This window comes from Gadus chalcogrammus, chromosome 18, assembly GCF_026213295.1.
Source record: "Gadus chalcogrammus isolate NIFS_2021 chromosome 18, NIFS_Gcha_1.0, whole genome shotgun sequence".
Taxonomy (NCBI): Eukaryota; Metazoa; Chordata; class Actinopteri; order Gadiformes; family Gadidae; genus Gadus; species Gadus chalcogrammus.
Window position 1 is genome coordinate 10,845,482 of NC_079429.1, and position 26,104 is coordinate 10,871,585.

The following is a 26,104-nucleotide window of genomic DNA, read 5'->3' on the forward strand; positions in this document are numbered from 1 at the left end:
TGTAGGTTTGTTTTCCTACACAGTCTAATGACATGAAGATGACGACTTACCGGCTTGTTGGCGTCGCCATGAAGGCCAGGTTGGCGGACCGAGATGTGGGTGTGAGCCTGTCAGCATGTATTTTCTTTCCATTGAACTCTTTCCACGCTAAGACAAACAAATAGCTACATGTTTGCCTTGTTTAGTCTGCCGGGCGAATGAATATTCAGCCTTGTTACTCGGCGTTTCAGAGAGCCCAACTCTGGTGTGCGGTGGTGTACTTTGGGAAGAAACCCTTGGCCTCAGACTGAATTTGGCATCAACACAGGGTGTTCATTAACCTAATGCCCATTAGTGTGGTTAACAAGTGATGTATGGTGCATCTCAGTGATGATGACAGCTGTTTCAGATGTCGGCCAGCTGCCTCCTACTCAAGTAGAAAATGAACGGTCGCTGGTGGTACAGCCTGGTCTGGCCCATTAGACATGTGTACAAAGACGCAGACTTGGCTTTGACTTTTGGATCGTGCGTCAACGTGGCAGCCATATTAGAGAGGCAGACTGGCCTGTAAACAAATACAAGAAAACGGGGGAGCTACCACTGTTCTGTGTAAATAGCACTAGAAGGGTGACAATTATCAGACAAAATGACTCATTGGAATCAATTGACAAATGAAAAAGCTATAGTGCTTTTCATCCCCAAAACAGTTCCACTGTTTACTTGTATGTGTTTACATGCCTCTCCAACATGGCAGTGACATTCACCTGTGCAGCATCGGGTTGACATTAAATGCAGCGTGCAGCGTGCAGATCTATGATATAAACAAATGTTGACATAGGATCACTAAAACCATTCCCTATACTGCCAGATTTTTTGTTTTTTACCAATTCTAAACCTAGGTACCATAGGTCTCCATCGCTTAAACGATTTAGATTGTAATAACTGATGCACTACAACCTCAAATAAACAAATTTTTATTTGAGGTTAAACATATGGTGACAACTCATTTTAAAACACAATTTGAGACAATAAAAATTCAGTTCATAGGAAAACTCTTTTATTTGATAACTATATTTGTTTACAGGATTAGGATTCATAAAAAACAGACATTTCTGGAGTTCTTTCTTGGGTAGTTGAGCTGAAGACATCCAAACACTATGGTAATCAGTCTTTGCCATGCGCATCTTCTCAGGCCATACTGCTGTGGATTAGTCGACGTATGCGTGTATCCGCAGATTTGTGGGCGTGTGTGTACGGCCTCGTTACGTCGAGGTCTGTGTCAAGGCCTGAGAGAAGTCCAGTGAGGTGTCGTCGTCTTCGTCGGGAACAGACAGAACCTTGTCCACCTGTTTCTTCAGCTCTTGGTCCAACAAGCAATGTCCTATTGTGAAGTGATCCTGTGGCGCAAAAAACCTCATAAGAATCAGTCTCAAGTAGCACTGCTTGACACTCAGCCACTAGAGGGCGCAGTAGTTGGCCAGGCCCATAGAGCGTGACCATACGAAAACAAAGTCTGAATACATCCAGGACGGGGTCCCTTTATGTTATGTTTAATTCATATTATAAATTAAAGATATGGAAAGTTGTGCCCATAAACAGTGCCACAGGTCATCACATACAACTACGGTTTAGAGACGAAAAAACACAAGACCGATATTTGTTTTTAGCGAGAGAAAAAGACAGCACGATGTGAGGGACATATGAGTATCTTTTAAATGAATGAGAAACTAAGTGGAAATTTGCATCTTACCCTTTTCTTGGTGGTGGGCGCGCCGACGGGAGGGTTAAAGGTCATGTCTCTGAAACTGTAGTCTGCGAACAGCTGAACAGGTGATCTGCGAAGGAAACGCAGCATTTAGCCAAAGCAACTCACAGTGAAGACGTATGCATGGCATTTAAGCAGCAGGTACGGGTTGGGGCATATTGCTCATGGATGCCTACAGGTAGACTGTGGACATGGGGGATGACTCCAGAGTTCCTTCCAGTGGGAGTCGTAAACCCTTAACCACGACAGTGGTAAATGGTTGTTGTGCCAATGTTGTTATAATTAGCAGGTCACGTAATGTTTTGGTTCCGAGTGAGTGAGTGAGTACCTCCTGCTGAGGTTCACACCGAGGGCTCCGGAACCGTCGCTGGGGGCCCCATGGCTGAGATGGGCTGCAAACTTCCTCACAATGGGCTGGTAATGACGCTGGAACACATAAAACACACCCATCATCAAGAGACAAAAACACACAAATCCAACACATACTTTGTCAACATTGTCTTATCGCATTATTTTGAAACGTGCAAATATATACGGTTAAACATCATCTCATATTTCCATCAAAATACATTTTAAGGAAATATAAAGGTCGGTAGACATTTCTCATCTCACCATTACAGATTGTTTGTGGCCATGCATCAGTGTGTGTGTGTGATGACCTACCATTAGTGTGGGTAGTTCCCACAGGCTTGTGTTCTGGGGGTTGCAATACTCTGGTTCGTCCAGCTCGGGGAGGTACACCCCGCTGCCCTGGCCGTCGTTATCCAGGAGCAGGTCACACTTCGGGAAGGCCTGCACAGATTTCCCATAAAATCTTCCATCATTTTGGGTTGAAAGGAACACTTTATCTTACAGTCTATGATTGCTTGAAAACAGATCAGGGTGTTTTCTATTCAAAACCGCTGAACCTGCTGTCGTGCTTTTTCACTACAGCCATAACCCTTGAGAGGATTGGAAGTCACGAATGTCTAAACAATTAAACCAACCCACAGTTCAATCCACCATGAGATGTTTACTCCCACACTAATTCTGTCTGTGAAGAAAGTGGTTGGTAGAAAAAAGCCAAGACTGCAGTGAAAAACATACCTAGTGCGTGTTTCACTGCGGAGAAGAAAAAGGCAGCTAAACCCCAAACGTTCCAGAACACGTCTGACAAATCAAAAGAGGGAGAAGTTCCCCGTGAAGTTCTAGTACTCACGTGAAAGACGGCGCGGCTGGCGGCCATGATGCCTATGCTGGCGTTGGGAAGCACGTGCATACTGAGCGTGCACAGCCGCTTGACGAACGCCATCGCCCTCTGCAGGGTCACCTGCTTCCTGCGCTTGGTCAGCATCACGTCCAGGCACTGCAGCACGATGATGATGTCATCATTCGGCGCCCCTGAGGAGAGAGAGAGAGAGAGAGAGAGAGAGAGAGAGAGAGAGAGAGTTAAGTATCGGAATACAGATACATAATACAGTTCATGCTTCCGTTTTAAATGGTCTGACGGTAAGTCACCTGCGTGGAGACAGAGGAGGGTCTTGTACAGATGAGTGTAGAACTTCAGCGGGTCGATGTTAAGGACGTCTCCTAAGAAAGAAATGTAAAAAAGAATAATTGATTACCGTTGTTGGAATAGCGTTTCATAGGAAGAGAGACGACAAACAGGAGAACATGGTGACAATGTCTCACTTCTGCTTGGTAGAAAACCATACATTCATCTTCGTTGGCGGCAGAATCTTTAGCATTTCAACCCTTTGTAACAAAAACACATTTGTACAATATCGCCTCAAAGCTCGCAATAGTCATACATTTTGCATGATCCAATCAAATCATGAGGTTATTATTTGGAATCCTGTTAAACGTCGGACACTAACCTTGTCCAGAGAGGATGTTGAAGGCGGTCTGTATGCAGTGGAGGCTCTCTCGATTGGTCAGATCCTACAGAGGGACAATCACATCAGCCAAAACGGTTAAGGAGCTGAATGACGCCATGGATACTGTGTGGGGAATACAGTGCTGGGATACACTCACCCCTGATCGGATGAGGTTCTGCAGAACGTTCAGCAGGTCGTCAAAGAACTCCAAATTGATTAGATGAGCAAATCTAAAGACAAATGCAGCCTCATTAAATGGATGCAAAGCGATCGCGATAGAGTGATCCAACCTCAAGGAGGTTAGCTGTCTGAGAGAAAGAGAGAGCGAGAGCGAGAGAGAGAGAGAGAGAGAGAGAGAGAGAGAGAGAGAGAGAGAGAGAGTGTGTCTTACTTGGCCAGTCCCTCCAGAACTGCGGGCAGCAGCACAGACTTCTGGGCCTTCTTGAGGATCCTGAAGTAGATCAGGAAAACGATGTCGAGAGTCTCTGTGTGCTGGTGTAGAGAAAAAATAAATAAATGGAGTCAGTAAAACATTATATACATGTGCATCAAGGGGTTTTGAGGAATAGGAAAAATACCAACCGGTTAGCCAATAGGGAAACAGAATACATGTTCTTATTGTTAGACATTTTTTAACTAGTCGTGTGCCATCGTTTCATATGGAGGTAGTGGAATAGAGGCCTCTACGTCCCTTAGAATCGGATGGACTGTCGCTCTATCCCGTTAGCATAGCCAAACATCTGTATGGAGTCAGATGAGCAGCAGTAAAACAGGAACTGAAGACATCTAAAATATGTATTTGATGCATTTCTTTGAACATATTTGACCCAACATTCTGCTTAAAATAACGTCAAAAAATATAAATGAAACCGTTATTTGATTTACTCTCCCTTAAATCGATTCAGTTTTTGTGGAAATAGGCAAGAAAAGCCAACTGTGGTATAATGGCGTGTTAGCAATAGGCTGTACATCCTACCAGTTTGATCTTCTTGTCTTTGTTGTCTGAAGCCTCAGCCTCCAGCAGCTCCTTCTCCAACTTCTCCTCGGCTTTCTTCCACTGGGGTAAGAAAACAAACACACACACATTCTGTCAAAAGAATTCCCGAAATATGCAAACATACATTCATAGTGATAAATATACACAAACGATGCTTAAAGATCATGTACCTCACACACACAAACACACAACAAACACACACCTTTCTCTGCATCCTGGAGAGGCTCTTTCTTTTCTCCTTGTTGTTCATGAACCTCTTCTTGGGCGCGGTTTCGTCCGTGTCTCTCTTCAGGTCCACCTCCCTGATCCTCAGCCACATCAGGGTCTTCAGCAGCTGGGGGGGGGGGGAAGAGACGTGGAGAGGTTGAGGACAAACCATGAAGAATGTAGGATCAAACGAGAACCCATCTGACCCGTCTTCAAGTTTTGAGCTTGTGGCTGAGCCACAGTGGTTCGGACCTACAAGCGTCCTGGGAGGAACTACGTGACCAATGGGATGGACATATGGTCCAACCACTAACATGACAAGTATGTTTTGAAAGTGCTTCCTAACAGTTTAAAGACAACGTTCCAGATGGCTTTTTGTAATAAACCAGCAGACGCCCCAGGTTATAGAATAATGCCCCTTGAAATTAAATTAGTTTGATCAGAATCTTGGTAAAGGATTTAAAGTCGCAATGTGCATCATTTTATCTTGCTCATAGCTTACCATTACCTAGACATATATACTGTAGTCAATGCTGATCAATAGATTTCAATAATCTAAGCAACTATCGAGACTCATAAAGTCCCTCGACTCAGTGGGTGGATGCACTTGATTCATCCTCCCAAAAAGAAAGAAATAAAAAACAGTTTTGGTTTGAGAGTTTTTCAACTCTTTAATCTCGTTCTAGTCCTTTCTAGTCCTGGACCCTGTTGAACCACATGGACCCTCATTGGCTAAAGGTGTGGGTGCTCTCCCTGCTCACCTCTGGCCTGACGTTGAAGTGACGGCCCTTGATCATCCCGGAGAGGACCTTGACGGCCCCCAGAGAGGCGTAGCCCAGCCGGTCCTCCCTGAAGAGCGTCTTCATGGCCTCGCAGCACATGTCCGACACCTGGGCCGTACACACATCGTCAATCACACAAGAACCACAACGAAAAGTTAACACTTTTTATTGAGTGATAACCAAGGTATCAATAACAAAACATGGAATATTTTAACATGGCACAAAATTAAAAGACAATATTATATCCTATAAAACGAACATCACCTTCTAAATTATTAAATATAACGATGCAGCCGGAGACACACACAGACACACACGTTACCTTTCTTGACGAGTCGTTCATCAGCGGCACCAGCATGACGATGATGTTGTTGTGGAAGTTGAAGTGCGGCAGCGCCACCAGCAGCTCACACACGCAGCGGATGGCCACCTCGGCCAGGCCGCGGTACGCCTGCAGGGCCACCGCCTGGGAGCGCTTCAGCTTCTTCTGCTTCCAGTCTGGAGCGGGACGGGATGGGAAGGGACAGAGAGGGGAAAAGGGGGATGAGAGAGTAGGGACAGAGAGAGGAGACAGAGTGAGAGAGGGAGGGACAGGGGGAGAGAGAGCAGAGACAGAGAGACGGGGAGACCACGTCAGAGAGGGGGGTGAGGGAGTAGAGAGTGGGAGAGGAGACAGAGTCAGAAAGGGAAAGAGCAAGAGAGAAAGGAAGAGAAAAGAGGGAAGAGGGAGCGAGAGAGAGAGACAGAAACAGAATGAGACGGGGGACAATCGGAGTGCAGTCGGTCAGAGCCTCTATGTCTGAGGTAAGATACGGAAGGTAGCTTGAAGTCAACCAGGTACACACCTTTGATGGTTTGCTCCAGGTTCTCCAGGTAGAACTTGTACTGACTGACCAGACCCTCTTCAAACTCCCTCAACTGCTGGGTATCCCTTTTCACCTGGAAACCAGAACACACACATAGGATCACATGATGCAATACAGAGTTCCTACTCGTTTAAGCTTATCGGGGATGGAAAACAACTTGTTTAAATGCAAACACAAAGTAATTCATAATTGAGTGAATGTAGCGGTGGGCGTTACCTTGGCGTTCTTCTCCTCCTCGGTGAGGGGTCTGATCCGGAAGGCGGGAACGATGTCCTTGAAGATCTCCATGAGCGACACCATCACCAGCTTACGCACCGTCACCGCCACCAAGGAGTCCGTCTCCATCAGCATGCCACGCAGCTCTTTCAACTTCTTGATCTGAACACGGACGGAGCGACGCCATCGGTACAGCCAATGTTAGGGGCTACGGACTCAAGTTCATTGTGCTTTATTGAATGTGTTATAATTTGACAAATATGGGGGATGGTTACTCTGGGAAAAACAACTGGATACATTTCTGTTGTGAGCACAGAGCCGCAGAAAAGGTCAACTTTACATTGTTGTTAGGGTCTGAGATGATGGCCGACCCCAGCATAGCGATACAAAGCTTCTTCTCCGTCAGTTTCTTGGCTCTGAGAGTCTCCCGCTCCTCTGCTGTCAGTGGTATGGCCACTTCTAGCTCCTCCTCTGGTGGAGCGGGACACATTGCAGCTATTAATAATGATCACCAGGGGCCACCCCAGTGATACAGGAGTACAATGTTTTCATGCACACACTTTGGCAGTATTGGCTAATACATTATAGAGCATTGTACGAGTGCATTGTTCCCATGTTTGTGTTTCGGAGTGCGCTTAACACAAACTAAGTCCACTAGGAGTCCATACCGTTTGCTGATAGTTCAGCGTCCTCATAATCCTCTTCATCGTCTTCCACTTTTTGTTCAACTAAAGAAACAAAAAGACAAGAAGGGGAAATTTCTCGCCCAATCAACACATGCCACAACACTTCAACACACACCATAAAATACAACGGTTTAGGGTAAAGGAGGGTTATCGTCAACAAATTGTGTCATTTAATATTATCCGGTAATTTGCTTTTCATATACTTAAAAAAAGGAGAATGTGGAGCGCAGTTTCATATTCATGAAGCCAAGGTAGTACCAGTATTACTTGGCTTTGCTGTAGTTAGTATGACTAAGTGTTCTCTTTACGATCAGTAATTGCATGCATCTGTACAATGTATATGTAGGTCTACCAGCGCAATGACACGACACTAACAAATCTGAGCAACACTGGGATCAACATATTTCACAGAGAAGACACCGAGCGAATACTAACGACCAACCCCTGCCGGTATCCCGACCAGCGCTGGACCTCCTCTCACCTGGCTTCTCCATGCTCTGCGGTATGATCCTGCTCTTGTCTTTGATGGGCAGCAGGTGGATGACCTCCTTCTGCTCCTCCTTCCTCATCTTCCTGGGATGTTTCTCGTAGCTCTCCGCACTCTGTTCCCCCTTCCTCTTCTTGCTGTGGATCGGCTCGCTGCCACACCAAACAACAACAGGTTAAACCATCGCCGGGCAACAACCCAATAGTCAGCACAACGCTGAAAAGTCCAAAGAGGAAATGTAATGTGGGGAGGAGAAACTGAAGTAGACCATGTACAGGTTCTGCAGAAGGCCATGATATTTTCCCTATTCGGTCCCAGACAGCACAGTCAAATGCCTTCCAACTGATTCATTTATCTATAAAATTTGTACCCAGAAGCTCATTCCCACCATTAGATGCACTGATAAAATAAGAAGAGGGGTGAGGGGGTTGTCAAGCGTTACCTTGATGACAGGTCCCTGGTAACAAAGGATGCCTTTCGGGCCATGGCTTTAATCTGCTCCAGGTCTTCATCCTCCATCATGTCTGTAGGAAGGCTCTCCAGAAACTCCTCATCTTCATCTTCCAACTCTTCCTCTGTCGTCACACATTGACACATTTGTTATTATATACTTCAACTGTGAGTTTGTATGTGAACCTGTCAACACATTCACCCTCCATCCCTCGCTCACCCGGCCTCTTCTTGTAGACCTCCAGCGGCCGTGGAGCCCGTGAGGCGGAATCCTTGAGCGCATTCCTCAACTTCCTCTGCTCTTTGCGGTGTTTCTTGTCGGCGTTTTCAGCTTTGAACCGACGGTTCTTCGTCTTGTTTTCGATTTTCACACTGCTGGTCTTCAGAAGACGCCGAAAGGTCGGCTTCCTTTTCTTTGACTTCGGCTTGGGGAGCGAACGAGAAACACAGACACAAAACGTTGCCGTGATGCTTGATAGAGATCTAACTAATGACCCGAACGGGCAATAACCTTAAGTAGTTTAACTTTAGACGTAAGCACAATGCGCTAGTATTTAGAATAGTTTCAAGGAATGCGATGTTCGTACGGACAAAGCATGTTCAGATCGTATATAGAAAGATTATCAACAGTACGTACTCTAAATTATAGAATCATAAAACGTATTTTAAAAAGTAACCGTTACTTTGTCGCATGAGTTAGATGGGCAATAACTTACCGGCCCCATGGTGGAAGATGAATACTATATCCGATATGAATCTATCGTTTTGGAAACGGAATTAAATGAAATGTATATGTATACACTAGCCAGGAACAGTACCCGGTTGTCAACACACGTGTAATCCTGAAGCAAACCAAACCGGAAGTAAATAGAACATGCCCATGCTCCCGAAATAGCGCCACCTTGGGGTCTGGCGGTGAGGTGCAAGATCACAGTTATAAGGCAGTTGTAAAATGCTCTTATTGTTCATTTATTCACAGGATTCTTAATTTCAGTTGTTGAACATTGTAACAAGGGTAAATCAATTTACAAAGTATGTACATCTACTTTTCGTGTACCCGAATAGTTATTCTTGTGAAAACTATACAGAAGTCAAAGAATAGGAAAAGAGAAGCTGGAGATACATTTTACAGCCATACAATATAATACAATAAACATCATATTTCATCCACTAGATGAAGATACTATACTAGCTGCGGAGGAATATTTTGCATATTAGCATGGCAAATTCATGATCAATGGTGTTTCCCGATAAACATATTAAAACGAAATGTTTGGACAAATATTTGTTTTAAAGGTATTACAGATATTTAGAATAGGTGTTATGAAATTGTCCCATGTGAAAATGTTACAAAATTATTTAGAAAATTCTTAAAAAGGTCTGTAACAGATAAACACATTTTGACAAGTTTTTCAAAACAGTACATATTGTGAAAATGTTGCATGTGAAAATTTAACAATATTATTTCAAATATGCAGAGATATTTATACTCAGGTCTCTAAGACTTGTTTCATTGCACTTAAATTTCCGTTAAATCAGTCATATATATATATATGGTCATATAACTTTTGTTGTTGAGAAATTGTCCTCAATTCTAATAACTAATGTAACTTTAATCATATTTCAGAATTTATATAAACAAATATATAATGAAAACAAAACACCTTTTACCTAAGAAACCCTAGACATTTTAAAACATTTCAAGGCCCTATTTTAAGAGCATTATAACTCTTGGTCCAAGATACACTTAAGTGTAGAATCCATTTTTGGAGTGCACTTCCACACAAATACAGTACACCCTATACTGTATTTATGATGGAATATTTCACAGGTTTAAACTGCAGGTGATCCTGCCTCGACATTCCCCTCTCAAGTGCTACACAACGATCACATGACCACCATGAAATTGGAACCAGAAAGCTGTGACCTAATTGTGGCAGACATACTGGAAACAGACACACAAGGTTCCCTTTAAACAGGTGGAGTAAAGCAACAAAGTCCAGCTGGCTGATTGAAGTCATACTTGGTTTCAATCTATTGGATAACGTAAAACAATGCTATATGATCATTTTACCCACATAGTGTCAAATGGTGTTGAGGTCGTATCTTACCAAACACATTTTTTTAGATATTCAATTAAGACAAAGGATTATAATTTGATCCTTCTGGGTTAGATTTGATCAAGCCAGCAGGAAAAAACCATTGTATAGCCCTTTTGCAGCTTTTATAGGAGTTGGAGTGGAAACATGGATTGATCTTATCATTGCACAAAGAGTTCAGTTGAGGAGGTGACATGGATCAGACTTGGATGGTTTCATATTTCAAATATCAAAATAAAAAACATTATGTTGAACAACAAATAGGACTGATGTCACATTTCGAACAACTGAACAATACTATCACTGAAAGACTTTGTCCATATTGCCCCGGTCTTAAGGAATGTTAAAACACCCACAAAAACACATAAACACAAACAAAGTGACAGAGCTATCATTTAGGTATCCTATGGGGATAGAATTACCTTAACTTCAACAATACTATCTTAAACAATGCACTTCATGTTTAGACTTTTCATTAAGATATGCCTAAACACTTGTATTAATATTGCTCAGTCCATACACAGCTTTTCCACTGCAATGTCAGTTATGTGGTTTAGCTGTCACTGTTAGTGTACATCTTCCACTATAACCGTTCACTTTGTTTCTTCTTCTCTATATTTTGTTATTTTATTGTCCAAAATGTTGCTTGGTGGAAAACATGATTTAGGCAACACATAATTGACACACAAACCATTTAGATCTGTCTCTACTAGCTATGATATTATTAAAACTTCATTAGTAATAATGATTTTTTTTTCCATTCAAGTCTGTAATTAAATGTAATTTCACTTAATATCTCCTCCCTTATGCCTCCACTCATGCCAGCATCATTATCGTCTCATACCAGAGGATGACCATCAAAACTCTACCCTCCTCCTACTATCAAACTTGAAAGAATCGAAGAAGTTCCGATCAAGATGGCCGACTCTTCCCTCAACCAAACCTGGAAGACGTTAAAAAGGGTTATCGATATCAGGCAGGTCTCATTGTGAATGAGGTCAGAGGTCAGCTTCTCTGCATCATGCCCCCACTCTTCTCGGTCTCTTTAGGATCCTTCATCAATGAGGTGAACACCTGTGGGGAGAGCCAGACACAGACACAGACACAGACACAGACACAGACAGAGACACAGACAGAGACACAGACACAGACACAGACACAGACACAGACACAGACACAGACACAGACACAGACACAGACAGAGACAGAGACAGAGACAGAGACAGAGACAGAGACAGAGAAAGAAAGAAAGAAAGAAAGAAAGAAAGAAAGAAAGAAAGAAAGAAAGAAAGAAAGAAAGAAAGAAAGAAAGAAAGAAAGAAAGAAAGAAAGAAAGAAAGAAAGAAAGAAAGAAAGAAAGAAAGAAAGAAAGAAAGAAAGAAAGAAAGAAAGAAAGAAAGAAAGAAAGAAAGAAAGAAAGAAAGAAAGAAAGAAAGAAAGAAAGAAAGAAAGAAAGAAAGAAAGAAAGGGACATGTTTCAACAATTAGCATGAGTTTATGTCTTATTTATTTTTATTGAGAACCTTCTGATATGATGATGTATGAAGGCTTGAGAAAGAGAAATACATTTCTAATTAATAATATAATCTCAAACAAATCACGCACAGGAGGCCATTTGTCTGTGTGACAGGCAGAGCAGAGGGTTTTGACTACAAAACAGCAATCACAGAATGAGACACCAGAGGGCGCTGTGGGTACAGGGAATGAATCCATGTGCGTTTACTGAGGTTTACTCTCATCTAAACTCATGTTTGGATGGTAATAAACATTGGAAAGGCCAAGAGAGAGAGATCACGAGAAAGGAAACTTCAAACTGCCACTGTGTTTTCTAAATAAACATTGTCTCATTCTTTATGATATGACGTCTACTCCTTGTGTCACAACTGCTGGTTGAAATGAGATATGGCCCCTTAGGAATCAGCTTATGACTTCCTCAAGGCTTATTTTACCGTCTCCTAGCTACCATATGCTCCATATTTGAAATGCTGGCTGCATGTGTGTGTAGTACACATTGTCCCATGAGACAATATGTACAAAACAGTGGTGCTGTTCAGAGCACCACTGTAGTTAGGAAAGTAGTCCTCTGTTTAGGTTATAGACAGACTGTATGTAAATATCGTCTCTCCAACTATGTGCTTCCTAGCCTATAATCCAGGAATTGGACTCTGAAATCTGGGTCACTACAGCAGACGTGGTTGTAGGCGGCCCAGCAAATCTCAGTGTTTGCTTAAGACTGCTTGAAGCTTGGAAGGTTAGGTTGCAGACCACTCCGCTAAATAAACATGACCTTTCCAGAAAGAAAACAACTCCAAAAGGCTCTTGGCCCTCGGTGGACTGGTTTGAGAGTTCCATTTTAGACTGAGCGGACACAGGAATTTACCTGGTTCCACTTCCTGTTGCCGCTCAGCATGGGCGTCGCTGCGATGCAGGAGAACAGCCTATCAGAGAGAAGGTCTTCGTCAGGGAGGCGGGCCAGGAACTGAGCTGGAATGGAAGAATAACAGAGAAGGTCAGTATAGACCAAAGTAGAAGTCAGAGCTATCTATTCATTTAGCAGACACTTTTACCCAAAGCTTGTAACAGTGAATACCGATATATTAGGGATCAGTTAGGGTTGAGCTACTTGCTCAAGTATGCCTTCAGGCAGGGTGTGAGGATCAAACCCACATATTATTCCTGGTGATCCAACCCCCTGGCCACTATACCATCCAAAGTCATTCCCACAGGGGGCTAGCTGAAGAGCAGGTTAGCAGCCAAGACCGCAAGAGAAAGACTGAAGGAGAGGGGGGAGAAGTCTTGAGTGCAGACCTATGTGGATGAAGTCCATCTGGAGCAGGATGTCCTGGTAGAGGCGGAGGATGCCCAGGCCCACCCGGAACAGGAACTCCTCCCCGTCCCGGCAGAAGACGTCCCAGACCCGGCAAGCCACGTCTAGGGGGAAGGGCTTGGTGTACAGGGAGAAGATCCTGGGGGGGGGCGGAGGGAGAGCAGATGGAGAAGGGGAGGATGGGGGATTTCTTTAACAAAATATTAAATCACAGCGTTTTGAGCTTCGCTTTCTTCTCATCTAGCGGGCCTGGTGTGTCAACCAAATGAAGCTCTCCACAGGTTCTAGTCATCTTTATGTTGTCCTTCTAAAAATAAACACGTCGGTTCCCTTGTTTAACACTTTATATTACAGTTTAACACGAGACGCGCTAGATGAATAAAGCTGGGTTGATTGAAAGCTACTTCAAACAGTCTATGATTGTATGGATGAAACGAGCGAGGGGAAGAGGTGGAGATGGGTGGAGGAGGTGGAGGCAGAAGTGATTGAGGACACAGCCATTTCTAATTGTGAAGGATCTAATGTAACCCTGTTGAAGAGCTTCGTTAAAGCTCAATCCTCGTATAGCAGAAATCCACATAGATGCTTTAAAGAAAAACATCCTGAATCTATTCCAAATTATCGTACAGTTTCTCACGTTGCCGATTGCCCCACACAGTGGAGCGGAACATAGAATAATAATTTAGAGAACAGTGTACTTGTGCTTTCACTTTCTCTTTCCCTTCTCAAAGATTATTGAACGCTCACCAGTCGATGAGGTAGAGGTCAGGGGTCAGGTTCGAGGAGAGGAAGTGGTTGAAAAGACGAGGCAGGTTCTCCTCAAAGAACACCTCAAACGCCCCAAAGTACTTCAGCATCTGCCGGGGGGATTCAAACACGAGAACAGAAGGAGAAGACGGAGGCAAAAAAAATGAGATGGAAAGAGGAGGGGAGGTGAAATGGGATTTGTGCGATTTTCCTTTTAGGGCAACTATTTTTTGTGTCATTTGTTGTGTCCATTATAATGCATGTGTATGCTTGTGTTCGTGCTTGTGTGTGTATGCTACTTCTGTGTGTGTGTGCCCACCAGCTCGTGATCCACTCTGAAGAAGGTCATCTGACACGGCTTGTTGATGAGGTTGGCGAAGGAGATGAATGCGTCAGCCTCTTCCATGTTCAGTATGAGCACTGCCGCTATGAAGGACATGCCCTGGACCTAGTGAGAGAGACAGAGAGAGAATGCATAGAGAACACAGAGAGCGACATAGAGGGAATGCACACACACAGAGACCAGACACAGAGAAAGTCATAGAGAGTAAGAGTACGAGATATAGAGAAGAGAAACAAAAAGAAGCAGGAAGAGAAAAGAGGAAGGGAGCAGAGGGTTATCACACTAGAATGAGTCGAAACACCTTAAATAAACTCAATTTATACAGTCTGTGTGTGTGTGTGTGGTGCGTGTGTTTGTGTGAGTGTGAGACTCACGTATCCGATGTCGGGCCTGTAACAGGTGTAGGCTCCCAGAATGCTGTGCAGCAGGTTATGATAAGGCCCATCCTGTGTCGGAAAGCAGAACGGCGTGACATTGAAGACAATTTACTCCAGTGGCTGAGTTGATCCACATAGGGTAAGGGTTACTAGTAAAACAATTACTAGTAACCTTTGAGTGAGTGAGACACACACACACACACACACACACACACACACACACACACACACACACACACACACACACACACACACACACACACACACACACACACACACACACACACACACACACACACACACACACACACACACACACACACTGTGATACCTTCTGGAAGATGTAGAGCGAAGGGAAGGTCCTGGAGATGTCCAGCTTGATGAGCTCCAGGCTGGACTCTCGGTCCGCCAGCGACGCCCCGTCTACACCCCAGAGACACGGACACGCTTTCATTTGACAGAACAACAACCAGGTCAACGCCTTCACTTTCAAAAAACAAGAACCAAGCCCTTTATTTTACAAAGTAAGAACTTTAGCCTGAGAGCATGTTCTCCAGACACGGGTTGGAGAATCAAATCACAATAAGTGTTGAACGTAACAATGCACCATTGTATTCAAGTAAAGGAGGTCTGTCTTCAAAGAGTTTCATTCATCTTTAGATTATTTTGATTAAAAATAAAGGCGGGCAGGTTGGAATACCGTCTGCGTCGCTCTCCGAAGGGCTCTCATCGAAGGTCCTCCACTTCTCCATCGCCCTGGACAGGAAGATCTCATACAGCTCTGAGGCGGGGAGGAGGGGAAACACAAAGGATGTCGGAGGGGGGTTCATTAGAGAGTTAAAATAGAGGAATTGGAGAAAGTGTACATGTGTGCTTCCTGTGTGTGTGTGTGTGTGTGTGTGTGTGGGTGTGTGTGTTTGCTTCCTGTGTGTCTGTGTCTTCCTGTGTGTACCTGGGGTGATGTTGAGCTCGTTGCCGATGGCCAGGCTCCAGACTCGGCCCCTGACGTTTGGGGGGAGGCCCTGCCACCACAGGTCCCTGGCCCTGCGGCTGGCCCTCCTGCAATACACACACACACAGTTACAAAATACACTCAACACACACACTGCGGTTACAAACACACTCAACAACGGTTCCAAAACACACTCAATGCACACACACTGCAGTTACAACACTCACTCAATAGACATATTGCTGTTTTCATACACCTAATCATAGACATCAAAAATACTCATATACAAACAAACACACGCACACAGGGGTGGGCCAACACTTACACACACCCAAGCATGAACAAATACAATAAAAACCACACACACACACACACACACACACACACACACACACACACACACACACACACACACACACACACACACACACACACACACACACACACACACACACACACACACACACACACACACACACAGCGTGGTGCCTACATGGAGTCCCAGTGGGGCAGGATGTCGTTGTTCCAGACCACCATGGCGTTGGCGATGCTCTCCTCCTGCTTCAACCTCTCCCTCACCTGCTTCTGCCTCTTCTGGGCCTCCTTGAGCTCTGGACAGACACAACACTCAGAGCGTGACCCACCTCCCCCCTCTTCCTTTACTCCGTTGTGTGTAGCCAGGAGCCCGCTTTGGGCGTTTTTCCTCTCTTCTCAAAGTATAACATTGGCATTCTGTATGATGTGTATCCTAGACTATCCTCATTGACTGTCGAGAGCTACCCTCATGCTGTCTTTAGATTTTGAACTTTTATAAGATAGGGAAAAAAATAAAAAAAATGGAATAAAGTATTAATTATTAAAAACTGCCTCTGTACAAAGGGTACAGAGAGGAGATAAGGCGCTGGCGGCGCTGGAGGCCCTGGAGGCGCTGGAGGCGGTGGCATCACGTCAGACCCATGACATCCAGGAGATCAGTTGACCCTCTGGGGGGGGGGCGCCTCTCCTTACCTCTCTTCTTGGCCTCGGCCACAATCTCGTTGTACTGCTGCCGGTGTCTCTGGGCCTCCTCCAGGGACTTGGCCGGCAGGTTCCTGCACAGGAAGGCCCAGTTTCCTCACATGTATATACAAAACAAGGCAACCGGGGATCCAGTATGGCGGCAGCGAGGTGTGCTCACTATACAGCCACAGAGCCGCTGCCTGAAGGGGCCGGTGGGTTTGCTTTGGCGACCGTGTGCACATCCAGGGTTAACAGTGGGAGATATCCCAGGGCTCTTACTGAAAACCAACGTGAAAGGTGAAGGCGAAGTTTTGGCAGTTGAACTCCTACACAGTGATGATATTGTTGATGGTATTGCTGCTTTTTCTGTGTTATATTCTATTTTAGATACTTTATTTTGTTTTAACATTGATAGTGGTTTGTTTTCTGGTCTTTAATGTATGTTTCATAGTTGGTGGGAGCCTATAGTATCGTGAGTTTCAATGGCCATTCACAGCCTTGGATGAATAAAAGATGTTGACTTGTGCAGGGTCCAGCAATGATTATGAAAAACACTTTAACGTCGTCCTTTCTCAATACAATTGAAATTTCACAGATGTCAAATATTCTATCTTTCTCAAAGTTAGCATGAATTCATCGAATCATCTACGAGAAGGAAGGATATAAGTGTTGAAGAAGCAGAGAAAGAGCAGCAGTTTGAATGAAGTGTGGGAAGCTATACGACATGAGTAATCAACATGCAGATGTGAGTGAACCCAGCGTGGGTCTTAACTCACGCGGGTCGGTCCTCCAGGATCAAGGCAGTGGTGGACAGAGGCTCAAACTCCAGGTTCTTCCTACTGCGCCCCATGGCATGCTGGGTAGGGGAGGAGCCTGCCGACGCCCTGCCTTGCCGCACTTCATATTCCTGCAACAACGTCACACAGCTGAATCACCACGGTAACACCGGAAAACACTGCCAACACACACACACGCAGAGAACACCGCGTGAGAATGATGGATTTGGAATAAGTGTGTGTGTGTGTGTGTGTGTGTGTGTGTGTGTGTGTGTGTGTGTGTGTGTGTGTGTGTGTGTGTGTGTGTGTGTGTGTGTGTGTGTGTGTGTGTGTGTGTGTGTGTGTGTGTGTGTGTGTGTGTGTTTTTATATTTGAGCATGTGTTTGCCAGATTAGATATGCATGCACGTCTTGAGGCTATGACTTGCGCGTGAGTGTGTGTGTGTGTGTGTGTGTGTCAAAGGAGTGATCATATGAGGTCCTTCAGGCAGTCACAAGGAACCAGAGGATCTAGGGGTGGAGTCACGGTGGATGGAGGGATGACTCTCAGTAAGACCCCACAGAGACCACCTCCAAGTGGTTTGGCTGTGTGAGATGGTGATAGGGAGGGTGGCGGTGATGGTCATGATGTGGAGGGAAATGATGGCGGTGCTGCTGCTGCTGCAATAGCCACAATGATGTCAGTGCAAGACTTCCTAGTTGTTCTGAGTCATTTCAGAAAACCTCACCCACTATATACAATCAATGTTTCTATTTGGAAGGAATTCAAAAGGGAGGTGCTGACCTAAACAGCTTCCGAAACAAAGTATTTAGATCTGCTGTATATTAAATAGTAAAGTAATACCATCTTTCGGTATTAAACATTGTAAAAATCCAAACTAAAAACCAAACAAACAAGGTTCCCAACCCATTATTTTGGATAGAGACTACATTTCCCATCAGCCTCTGTTGTTTTTTTGGTGGGGATGTTTTGGAGTACTTTCCTTTTGACGAGGAGAGTGAGATGCATAGAAGTGGTTTCGGGAAGTACAGGGAGGAAGTGCGATGATTTAGGCTGTGAGACGTAACGTTAGTCCAGAATAACAGGATAATTTGGTTTGGTCTCATAGTGGCCATGGAGGCTCAGTTGACCTTCCTGGTCTGTAGTAGATCTTTTCCTCTATCAGATTCTAACTGTGTTTTGTTTCAGCATTTAGAATAGTGGTTGAAAAACCGACTTTTTATTTTGATGTATTTTACTGATCATCATTGACTTGTGACGATAACACGGAACCATTTGAACATCAGGTATGAAACAGCTCTGAAACCTCACTGGGATTTACAGCTGCAGCGTGATGAATGATGGAGGAATGAAGGTGGGCTGAACAAACAGTGAAACCACAAAGAAATACAAAGAAATACAATTCAAAAGTCCAAAAGAGCTCATTGACGAGACAAGGCTTAGGAGAAAGAACATCCAAGCGATGAGGAGGACAGTGAGGAACGAAAGATCGGAGGAATGGGGAGGAATAGGGAGGAAGAATGGTGGTTGGAATGAGAAGGAGAGAAGGAAAGAGCCGTACCCCGGAGGTTAAGAGGTCAGGAGTGGACACAGAGGTCATGCCCCCTGGGTGGCTTTCCTGGAGGAACAAACGACAGATTGGAACTACAGATTTATATTTCAATACAAGTATAGGAATGGGAAAGTAGGGCACAAGATTGGAGTGCCAGCGAAACACAATCCGATTGTTCTTCCCCTTTCAATGATAATAGAACAGAAAGCTGATGCAACAGATCAACACATTCAGAATGGTGAGTTAAACCTTGAGCTTAGAGGCTCTGCAGCTTGTAATATGAAACATAGAAACACACAAAAATACTTTGTATGGGTTTTAAGATTAACACATTATAATACAATAGAAACATTTGAACCCTCACCAAAAAGTCCCCTTTGTGAGACACAAACTGCCAATGTTAACACATGCTCAAGTAATCCTGGGAATAATTTCCAAAGAAATAATAATAAAGAGATAAAATAACTGTTTCCTTTCAGAAAGCACATATGTGGCTTCATCTCCATGGAAAGAAACAACATAAGAAGAGAAGGGCAAAAGCACGGAAGAACGGAGGAACAAAGGAAAGAAAGGACGAAAGAAACAAAGAACGTAAGAACAACAACAAATGTAGGCCTATATAGTCAGAAACGTTGGCTTCGACTCTGGATCTCAGACCAGATTTCAATCTAGGATCCGGTCCAAGTCATTGACGAAATCTGTCTCTGGGTCAGAGAACAGCCAACAGGGCTCTGTGGGCTCGCATCCAGTTACCATCTGGACCAGAGTGTCTGAACAGATGCTGGAGCAGACAGGCCAAAGTTTGTGCTGCCAAAACCTGGCTGACGTGGTTGTAAATCCGTCTCACTCCCTCTCCCTCTCTCCTTCTTCCCCCGTCAGTCTCTCACTCCCTTTTCCTTTGTCGTTTACCCCTCTTCTATCATCTCTCAACTCATCTCTCTCCTTCACTCCCCCTCCCTCTTCCTTTGTCCCTCCTCCTCCTCACCTCTCCTCCCCTCTCCCTCCTTCTTGTATTATCTCTCCATTTTCCTCTCTCCTTGGATCTCCCTCCCACTGCTTCCTGTCTCGCTTTAGGTGAAGTCCTGAATACGAATCACTGTGTAATTCAGACACTATCATCCAGGAGGTCCAACTGGAGCTGCCTTCCGGAATGCCCTTTTATCGTCAAGGTGCTAAAAAACACTCCCTGCCCAAACATCACAAGTAGGATCCCATCCTCTCAATGTGCTCTGCACGTTTAATGATGCAGAGAGAATCTGGTGGGCTGATTCAACCCTCTGACGGCTAGTGGCTCCTGCCCAGTGACATCGCTCATACCCATAGGAAACACTGGATGACTGGAACCGGTTATTATGATCATCATACATCGGATACTTGTGATGGCATATCTTTGGCACGGTACAAATCACAGTAGGCTGGCGTAGATCACGCATGCTGACTAAATCAGGCTTAAAAAGGTACAAAAATGCGTATTTAGAGGGTAATAGTTACCTTAAGTGTATATGAGGTGTATTGATCATTGATTTGGCTACCCTGAGTGTATATGAGGTGTATTGATCATTGATTTGTCGTGCAAACCTAATGGGAATTTGAGTTCGAAGCCTTCGACCCAAACAGTATAACTCTGGAGAGGAATTTCCCATGTTAAATATGAAAGTAAAAAGGTAAACATACGCAAAGAAGATTTTTCCTACATTACCAACATTTCCAACATTACCAATGCCACTGAATCCTAAAGACAAATGGAGAGTGCGATAGCAACACAAAGCATGTCCAACAACTGCGCACACCTGACTGTTACAGTGTAACGGTAAGCGAGTTGAGCTGGAAGACCAGTTAATAATAGCATAGCTCTCCAACAATGAATAACTCCGTTATGTACCTAAAGCCTGTCCAATGCTAGCCAACCAGGTCGCACAGGGATAAGGGTAGCATGGCCTAGCAGTCAGAGAGACCGAAAGAGATAGAGTTTAAACACCTGCTCTCTGTTCATCTCTTTGAAATGCTAAGAATTTGGAACAGTTTGCAAGCTAGTTAAACTAGCGATATGCCAGTAATGTAAACACTGTGGTGGACGTAGGCTGAATGTTTGCCTAACATTCACTGAAGCAGCGATCTGATACTGAAATAGAAGCAGGAATACAACATATAACCAGGGATAATTCATTCAAGCGTTGAGGCACGTATGTAAGCCTTGGTCCATTAACAAATTGTAATGTATCATTATAATAATCATCAGGGAATTTAACAGTGCATTGTTATGACAGATCATATCTCTATTCATTAAGTCATTACGCATCACCTATCCACTATCAACACTTCCACTATTTCACATTAAATGACAGTTCTTATAGCCAGGCACCAGGCAGAATTAATGCAAATCAAGGGGGGGGGGGGCTGTCATTTTGTGTGTCCCTCGCTGAGCATAATCCATTCATCACTCTGATTCACTAACACAAAGGCGTCATCACTTTAGTATGTGAACGACTCCTCTCTTCAACCACAAGACTCTCTAAGAGCCCCCCCCCCCCACGATCAAGAATCTTGTGTGGGGTTCCGGAGAACCTGAGCCGGAGCTGTTCGGGGTTGCGTGTGTGAAACCTAAGTGTGAAGGTCAGGTGACGGCGGCGCTCCGAGATGACGTACCTGCTGGATGGTCCGGGCGTTCTTGGTGGGGCTCTCCTTGAGGGGGACTTTACCAAACAGCTTCCAGCCCGGGGCACTCTGGCTGGAGGGCCGCTGCTTCCTGGAGAAGAGGCCCCTGGGGGCCAGACATGGAAACAAACAATGTTGAATTTGAAAGACATGGTGGGTTTCTATAATGAGACCGTCTTCTGTTATCTTTGATACATCCCCTGGTTTTGTCCCGTGCCAGTATTCTTGTGACTAATGTGACTAATGTGACTTGGACTTTCGTCGCACTACAGAAGTGAAATATGCTTCTAATGACATTCCATCGTCTTCAACAGGATTAGCTTGTGGTTTATTATTAGTTGGTGAGGAAAAAACGTGACACGATGACGAATCAGTCTGCACAAACTATGTTAACGTGTGCGTGTGTGTGCTTCCATCAGCATTATAAAGTGATGAGTGGGTTTATTGGGCAATGAAGGACGTCTGCATGTTTGTGAGTCATGTCTTTGTGATCCAAAGGACCAATGAGGACCAATATACTGCACGTTGGCAGGAACTTTGTGTGTCTGTCTGTCTGTCTGCACATATTTGCCTTGTGTGTGCATGCATGTCTTTCTGCATGCATAAGTGTGTGTGTGTCTGATATGCATGTGTGTGCGAATGCATGTGTACAATGCATATACTTGCATGTCTGGGTGAACGTTTTCTATGCAGGTATACGTTTGTGGTGAATACTAGTGTGTGTGCATATTTGTAAGTGTGCGTGTGCATATGATTGTGCATGTGCGTATTTGTGTGTGTGTGTGTGTGTGTGTGTGTGTGTGTGTGTGTGTGTGTGTGTGTGTGTGTGTTCATGCTTATGTGTATGTGTGTATCTGCATATGTGCATGCGTGCGTGCGTGGGTATCTGCATAGTGCATACGTGTGTGTGTGTGTGTGCGTGTGTGTGTGTGTGTGTGTGTGTGTGTGTGTGTGTGTGTGTGTACATGAGTGAGTTCTCCATCGCCACGGTTACCGTAACAGGGAAGGGTTTCTGGTTTAACCCAGGGCTTTGTGTTCTGCTGCCCGGGCCCAGTGCGCTAAATGTTGAATGAGGGCCAGCCTTCAGCCTTGCACCCCAGACTGCTGCCCAGCAAGGCTGGTGTTACACCCCCCCCCCCCCCCCCCCCCCCCCCCCCCCACCTCTCAGATACCTAGACCCAGCCTGAAGGACTACAGAGAACCCTTCCTCACCGCTTACCCACCCACCCACACGCACACACACACACACACACACACACACACACACACACACCCCAGGCCGCTGCAATGAGGAGGCTGCAGGAAGCTAGCTCATGATGGTAAGCAGCATAGTATGTGTTTGAAGGTACTTTGGCTCTTGGTGGATGATCAATCCAAAACGCTGCGATTTTTCACCCAATGAGCCAAATCCAATCCCAACAACCCCGGTCGAAGTGATTCTGTATATTACTGTGTCACAGCTCCATGATTTGTAGCAGCTCAATGAAAAGTGCTCCACTGTTTATCTATTGTTGTCATCAGTTTCTCATTCACTCTGTTCTTCCAGTAAATCTTGCTCAGTGTTATCATTTACTCTCTCTCTCTCCCTGTGTGTGCGTGCGTGTGTGCGTGCGTGCGTGCGTGCGTGCGTGCGTGCGTGCGTGCGTGCGTGCGTGCGTGTGTGCGTGCGTGCGTGCGTGCGTGCGTGCGTGCGTGCGTTTGTGAGAGTGTAGGTGTGTGTGCGCCTGCCTGCCTGCACCAACAATAGCCTTCTGTGTATTCACAATGTCTCCACACAGTGAGTACAGACCGTCACATTAATCCATGCCGTGTAATCTTGGAGTGAATCACATCCTCATAGGCATTTCCCAGTTATTATATCATGTGTCCTTGTCAGATACATCTGCCTGTCAGGCAGTAATTGGAATACTCTCTCTTTGTGTGTCAAGTTCAACATTCTTGTGTCACTTTCTCTACAGTATGTTTTTCCATCTTGCCTTGGTTTAAGGGCTTAGCATGGGCATATTTTGGGCTAAGGATGGCAGAGAAATTGGACGGCGGATCTGACCTTAGCCCTACTTCTGATTGATAAAAAGAAGTAAACAAACCATCAACTTCAAGATGTACCATGTGTCCCGAACCCTAAATAAATGATATAAGATATATTTGCAAGCCCTTGGCAAAGTGGAATCGCAATTGGATGTGAGCTCTTTACTGTGTTTGTGTTCGAAATATAAACAAAATGACAAACCACGGAACCTATCCCACCTTATCAGGTGAAGTCGTCAACGGAAACTCTCTCGTCACTTTGATCACACTCCGAAAATAACAGTTTTTACCTGCCAAAGTAGTCGGCCAGCCCGGGCCTCCTGGACTGGAGGGTGGCGTCCGTGTTTGTCTCCCCCGCCCCGGGCTCCTCGCTCTTGGCCAGCTCCCCCGGGGCGCTTTGTCTCCGGCTGGAGGCGTAAGTGTTCCGGGGCCCCAGGGTGACGCCGGGCCCCGGACGCTCGTTCTCCTCCGATTCGTAGTCGAAGGTGTCTTCAGGCTCAGCCTCGTCGGGGTCTGCCTCCGGTCTGGACCCGGGGCTGACGGGGGCAGACTCACAGCTCGTACTACAGGAGAGGAAGTCCGGGGCTGGGGAGCCGCAGTAGGAAAGTCGCAGGCCCGAGGAGGCCTCCAATGCCTCTGCTTCTACAAGGTCCTCCCTCTCTTCCTTGGACTGTTGTGGGCTAGGGGTACCCAGGGGCACAGCAGCCCCTGAGGGCCCTATGGGAGTGTCTTGGGTGGAGCTAGGCGGCAGTGTTCTTACAGTAGAGGCCAGAGAGGTTCCAGAAAAGTTATCCTGTGAGTTTGTCTGAGAGGGGAGAGGGCTCTCAACTACAATTACCGTAGGAAATAAGGAGGTAGACTTCTCTCCCGAATGAAAAGCTAGGTTCGAATCCCCATCGACTCCCCCCATATAGCAACCGTCAACTGTCGCCAATGCACCGTTTGGGAGCTCAGCATCCGTCTCCGCAACAACTTCACCTCCGTCCTCCGTTAGAGTAAGGTCTGCAGGTTGGCAGCTACCGTTTGACAACGAGCCCTGCTCCATGTGGGACCCTTCGCCATGGCTCGTGCTTATGCAACACTTGAACTCTAACTCCTTTGCGTTTGCAGGCATACCTTGAAAGTTCAATACATTCAGATTCTCCGTGCAGGAATCTCCATCTGTCTTATCTGCCAGATTAGTTTGAGTCTCCCTAACGTCTTCATGGGACGAATGGGAGGAATTGTGAATTGTGTGAGGCGTTTTACCCGGGCTATCGGCGTGTCTGCTTGTGTCAGCAGCAGCAGCAGCATCAGAACAGGAGGATGTGTGCCCATCCATACACGTGCCCGCCATCACCCCGGGGTGGGAGTGGGGTGCGATGCAGCTCCCTTGCCCACGGCAATCGCTCAAGACGACCTCAGAGCCGGTCTTACGGTTATAAGTGCATGCGGGGGACATTTCTGCCCCTGTGGCTAAATCCAGCATTGTTGCCCCGGTGCAAACACATTGAATTACAGCATTGCATCCAGACGGGCACGCCCCGTGCTGTACATCCACGGGGTCACCAGAAAGGGTTGACCCGTGAGGATTCCGGTCGCCGGTTCGATTCTGGGAGATCTCGTCTGCTAAGCGGTGGTTGTCACAGTAATGACCGGAGAGCACAGCAGACGGCTCGTTGTTACCTGTAGGCGGCCGGCAGCTGCAGCACGATCCCTCTTTGTCGTTTGTAATCTCTGGTTGAGAAGAGCCGTCCCCGGTCGTGTCCATGTCAGTTACCCCCAGATCTCACATCCTTTACATCCGATCACAGGAGACCCAACGCGAAACGCCGCTCCGGCTCGAGCAACATCCGAAGGCTCCGCGTCATCTTGGAAAACTACCGTTCTACGAAAGCATCACGAGATCACTCAGTGACACATTGTGTCGCGGTCCGTTTATCATTCACAAATCTGCTGACCAGAGACCGAAACGTTATCTCGGTCTTGGTATAATATTATCATTCTTGACAGGCGTTCTCTCCTCTGTCAGTGGAGAGTGGCCATTTTGACATTCCAGTGACGTAGCCGGGAAAGCGGGGATAGTCTGCAGGAGGGTGTTAGAGAGTCTGGGACCAAGCGCCCTCTGCAGGCGTCATGGCTGCAACTGCGGGCTGCGGGTTCATCCATGGTCATTGGTAGATCGAAGCTTCCAATCGTACAGTAGGCGGTGCCCAGCTCCGTCACTTACCAATCGTAGAGCTAAAATGACGATGAACAGTAGCTCTGATTGGTTGGGAAGCGAGTGAGGAGCCGGCCGTAACGCCCACTGTACGTTCGGACCCTTGGATCTGATCAACTGCTTTCAGGAAGGCAAGGATTTAAAAAAAAAAAGTAAAGTAGGCTGTAGCGGTGAGATTTGAACGCATCGATGCGACACATCGCTTGAGCCTTAACCAAAGAGTCGAGTCAATATGTTATTGATGAGTTTTTGGGGCTG

At 45.6% G+C, this 26,104-nt stretch overlaps 2 protein-coding genes across 3 annotated transcripts; both read right to left on the reverse strand.

The window, feature by feature from the left end:
* Positions 1–987: 987 nt before the first annotated feature.
* On the reverse strand, positions 988–9,195 carry noc3l (NOC3-like DNA replication regulator). Its single transcript, XM_056576826.1, has 21 exons — positions 9,008–9,195; positions 8,512–8,716; positions 8,284–8,416; positions 7,836–7,993; positions 7,337–7,396; positions 7,009–7,139; positions 6,669–6,830; positions 6,432–6,525; positions 5,909–6,084; positions 5,566–5,694; positions 4,800–4,931; positions 4,577–4,657; positions 3,992–4,092; positions 3,758–3,830; positions 3,601–3,664; positions 3,242–3,313; positions 2,943–3,124; positions 2,408–2,536; positions 2,073–2,170; positions 1,730–1,814; positions 988–1,376 (listed from the first exon to the last, which is right to left on the reverse strand). Exons 1-21 carry the CDS (start codon positions 9,014–9,016, stop codon positions 1,242–1,244), a joined length of 2,409 nt encoding a protein of 802 aa, XP_056432801.1. The 5' UTR covers positions 9,017–9,195; the 3' UTR covers positions 988–1,241.
* A 29-nt stretch (positions 9,196–9,224) lies between these two features.
* tbc1d12b (TBC1 domain family, member 12b) lies at positions 9,225–25,671 on the reverse strand. 2 transcript variants are annotated; one of them, XM_056576824.1, is made up of 15 exons: positions 23,937–25,671; positions 21,610–21,724; positions 18,973–19,029; positions 17,412–17,542; positions 16,645–16,727; positions 16,130–16,247; positions 15,637–15,743; positions 15,385–15,465; positions 15,016–15,107; positions 14,682–14,753; positions 14,284–14,412; positions 13,965–14,074; positions 13,199–13,356; positions 12,771–12,874; positions 9,225–11,464 (listed from the first exon to the last, which is right to left on the reverse strand). In XM_056576824.1, exons 1-15 carry the CDS (start codon positions 25,394–25,396, stop codon positions 11,396–11,398), a joined length of 2,886 nt encoding a protein of 961 aa, XP_056432799.1. In that variant the 5' UTR covers positions 25,397–25,671; the 3' UTR covers positions 9,225–11,395. The 2 variants fall into 2 exon arrangements, with proteins under 2 accessions (XP_056432799.1, XP_056432800.1); XM_056576825.1 differs by lacking the exon at positions 18,973–19,029.
* Between the last annotated feature and the right edge of the window lie 433 nt (positions 25,672–26,104).